This window comes from Eurypyga helias, unplaced genomic scaffold (assembly GCF_000690775.1).
Source record: "Eurypyga helias isolate BGI_N326 unplaced genomic scaffold, ASM69077v1 scaffold42492, whole genome shotgun sequence".
Lineage (NCBI taxonomy): Eukaryota > Metazoa > Chordata > Aves > Eurypygiformes > Eurypygidae > Eurypyga > Eurypyga helias.
This window is the reverse complement of record NW_010236110.1, coordinates 1-4,247: the sequence shown is the minus strand read 5'-3', so window position 1 is coordinate 4,247 and position 4,247 is coordinate 1. Positions and strand designations below refer to the sequence as shown.

At 35.5% G+C, this 4,247-nt stretch overlaps 1 protein-coding gene across 1 annotated transcript; it reads left to right on the top strand.

Moving 5' to 3' along the window:
- Positions 1–479: 479 nt before the first annotated feature.
- On the top strand, positions 480–2,695 carry LOC104506135 (E3 ubiquitin-protein ligase KCMF1-like; the record flags this gene model as incomplete). The annotated part of the gene is made up of 2 exons (XM_010146975.1): positions 480–778; positions 2,074–2,695. Coding segments are annotated over 2 exons (552 nt in total), but the record flags the coding sequence as incomplete, so codon positions are not given.
- Positions 2,696–4,247: the final 1,552 nt, after the last annotated feature.

Here is a 4,247-nt window from a genome sequence, read left to right as displayed (position 1 = left end):
CTTTCTGAATCAAATATTTTCTAAAAATGTCTTAAATTATGCTGTAATATTTGTCTTTTCTACAGCACAGCTTCCCTCTGGAATATGCATTGAAGGTGCATGGGGGGATATAAAGCCACCAACTGAAGTCAGAATTGAAGTAGTTTCTTAGTCAACAACTATTTTGATTTGAAGATAAAATTTTAGATAATTGTTGCACAGGATACTACTTACATGGTATTCCCCATAGGTTGACTCTTAATGATTTAAAAAGCTTTAAGCTTTAACTCTAATTTATGCAATTCTTTAGATGATTCTTAATCTTCATTAGCTTTGAGACATGGAGTGCTTGTAATAGTTCATGAAGCTGTTCAAATAGATACAATTTGTTCATTAATTTCATTGATGAAAGCTTTTAGAAAGCAAAGGAGTTGATATACTGGTATTCGGGACATATTTATGCTGTTGCGTGATATGTATTTAAGCAGATTTCACTGTAGAAAGTTTTCTCTTTTCTGGCAGAGCTTTTATCTCAGTTATCAGGTGTGAGACGTTCTGCAGGGCAGCTCAATTCTTCTGGCCCTTCTGCTTCTCAGTTACAGCAGCTGCAGATGCAACTGCAGTTGGAGCGACAGCATGCCCAGGCAGCAAGACAACTGGAGACTGCACGCAATGCAACTAGACGCACTAACACAAGCAGTATTCCTACCACTCTTACACAATCTATAGCAGCAACCAATACATCTAACACAGAAAACAATCAGCAGACTATACAGAATTCCCAGTTTCTTCTTACAAGGTAACTTGTTCTGTGGTTTTAACTCTTCTGCCTTTTCTGTTTTCCTTGGTCCTTTTTATAGACATAGTTCAGTGAAACTACTTCCAGATCCCTAATGAAGTTTTTAGTTGAACTACTATGCTTTTGTTTGCATTTGTAACATCTCCTTTTCAACCCTGCTGTGTGTTTCTTCCTAGCCAATCGTATTACTTGCTGTTTCTCAGTATGAAGAGAAACATAAGGGATATTACTTTGGTAAACTGTGCTTGTTTACTACTATACTATAAAACAAGAGCCTTTACAATAATATGTTTGAAAATTTTATGCTGATAACATGAGGGAACAAAACTTAAAAGGTAGCTTTATTTAATAGCAAATTAATCTTTAATGAGGGCTAAAGGTTGAATAGAGGTTTATATATAAAGTATTTTGGATGAAAAAAGCAAATAAGAAATGTGCTATTAATAAGTAGAATATGTATGTTTCACAAAGCATACTTAGATCCTAGAATAGTTCAGTTGGAAGGGACCTACAATGATCATCTAGTCCATTCTGCCATAGAAGAGATGTCCACTCTCATTCCAGATCTTTTAGGAGGTTTAGAATATTGATTTTTTGGATTTGTGTGTGTGTTTCAATTACATGTTGAGAAAGAGCACAGACATTTAAACAGCTTCTGTCTCTAGAAAGCTAGGTTGGGACAAGTTATTGCTGTGTCATACTGATTTTTATCAAAACTTGTGATAATATCTCAATCCAAAACTTTTTGAAAACAATAACTTTAATGAAAATATCTGCAAATGTCAGTCACTTATCTTGTGAGCCAGGATAGAACTGGTGCAAGCAATTTCCTTGCTTCTGTTAGGTGATGGTGCATGATGTACTGTGCTTTGGGAATCTCTGGGCATATAGTAATGTATTTTGTATCATGCTTGCATTTAGAAGTTGTCCTGGGGACAAAATGAGCACTTAAGTTATGACTAGAGAATTTTAACACTCCTTAAAACAAAACCCCTCTGAAGGGAAAGAAACTTCAGAAATAGCCTTTTTTTTTCCTTCAGTCTTAGTATCTGCTTCTATGAATATTTTGAAGCATCTAGGAACAAGTTTGTTAAATGTCTGTATTCTTGCATCAGAAGTGCAGATTGTCAGATCTGTACATGTCAAAAGTGCAGCATTACCTAGATTGTTTCTCAAAGGAATGGCTTTCAGATGTTATTCAGCATGTGTCAGTCCAGCTGTTTAGGCAATTAGTGAAAGCCCAGTTTGTTGTTGATACTACTAAGCCTGTCTTCTCTTTCTGTGATGTTATGCAGGTTGAATGATCCTAAGATGTCAGAAGCAGAGCATCAATCAAAGGAAAGTGAACGGGCAGACCGCAGCTTGTTTGTTCAAGAGGTTCTACTGTCCACTTTGATGGGGGAAGAAAGTTCTTCCTCAGATAAGGATGAATGGGGAGAGATTGCTGATTTTGGTGCTATGGGCTGTGTAGATATTATGCCTCTTGATGTTGCTTTAGAAAACCTAAATTTAAAAGAGAATAATAAAGGAAATGATCCTCCTCTTTGATGGCATCCCACTTTGCAGACAATGTCCTCTGTGCTGTATTTGCCAATGAAAGTGGACAACAGCTATCTTGGAATTGTTTTGGTGATTGTAATTTCAGGTCTGTCACTCTTGTTACATTGTGTACATTCAAAGGAAGAGAAAAAAATATATATGATAATCATTTTCACTTAACCAATTTTTACTTTTAGCAGGTAAATATAGGTTGCAGTGCAGAGAAAAAAGCTCTGCATCCTGTAGCTTGACGTGCAAAAAGCTCTCCTAATACTCCACATTGAAACTGAAGAGGAAAAAATGAAAAATCTCTAATGAAGCTGCTGTGTGTATTTATAAATATTAATGAATAAAAATTGCTTGGATGGTTTACCTTAACTACTGCATGATATTTTTTTTTTCAGTGTGCATGAGTTTTAGTGACCTTGTCATTTAAAAAATGTAAGTGCAAGGAGTAAAACTATAAAACCCCAAAGCTTTCCTATTATTCAAAGTTGATGTGACAAAAAGAAATTAATGCTCACTAGCAGTTTGTGCCTGTGAAGTGGCCTTTGAGTAACACGACCAATGACCTTTTTATGTGTTCTCCTTGCATATTAATGCAAATTCTGCAGTGGGCTATATTTTGCTTCCAGAGTGTGACGTTTTGCTATATTGTGACCACTATGTTGCCCTGTTAGACATCATATCCACATGGAACTGAACTTTGTATTCATCTGTAGGAGACAAAAAACAAGGGCCACTACTGGAATCTACCACAAAGGGCTTCTGTGTGCCCTAAAACCAAATTTTGCTCACTTTTCTTTAAAGTTTTCCTTTTGATGTTAAATATACTTTATTTAGGTGTAAATGATTCATATATTCACTGTTGGGGAGGGGTTAACCTGGATTATGTTGTCTTAGTTCTAAGCCTTCACAGTCCTTATTTTGAGTTATTTATGTATTTGCTTCATAGTTTGCAGAGACTCCTTAGTATCAAGAGAGCTTGAGGATTTGACTTCCCAGATATCTCCATACATTACAATTGAATTCTTAATGGTAACTTCCTATCAACCTTTATTTATTGGGGTTTTGGGTTATATTTCCAACAGTAAAAATAAAGCCTTTTAATTGAGTCATGCTACCTATTTGCCTATACTGTTAATCCTATAAGGGTTTTTTTGTATGGATTATTATAATAGCCCCAAAGCAAGGGATAGCAAAGCTTTAGTTATTTGGAATGTAAAGTTAGCTTAGAAAGATAAAAATGCACACAACTTCTGAAAATTAGACTTGAAAACCTGATGATGTTCCTAAGAGAACTGTGATATGCATGGTAATGTAAGATAACATCAACAAAAGAAGCTACCCCATAGCTTGACATTTGAGTTCCATTGTCATTTTCTCAATTCTCAAATGCTGATTGTTTCCATTTAGTACTGTATTAGCATTGTTTTAGTCTCTGCAATAGCAAATGTTTTAAGAGAAATTTTACTCTAGTCTTCTGGTTATCTCAGGAGTTACCCTCAATAAAGGTTCATTTTTAATTGATTGTTGAGGATGTTAAAAACAAATCAAACTGCAGTCTTCTCGGACATATATTCTGCACATTACAAAGAGACTCAAATCAATAAAGCATTTCAAGGGCTGTTGTTCAGTTGATTCTTTGGTAATGATGTAGTATCCAGATAGCTGTAGAAGAAATTCTAGAATTAAATTGTCCTTCACAACTGTATGCAAAGGCATTTCATGGCAAAACCCTGGGTGATTTACATAAACACTTCTAAAAGTGCATATTCTGTGTGGTGCACAAAGCAGTGATTAAGCATGTAAACATAGATTTTTATAATCTTATAGATTATACTCAGGGAGACTCACCTAACTCGACCTGCTGGCCATGCTTCTCTGGATAAACCCATTCATAAAGATATGGTTGGCCTTCTGGGCTACC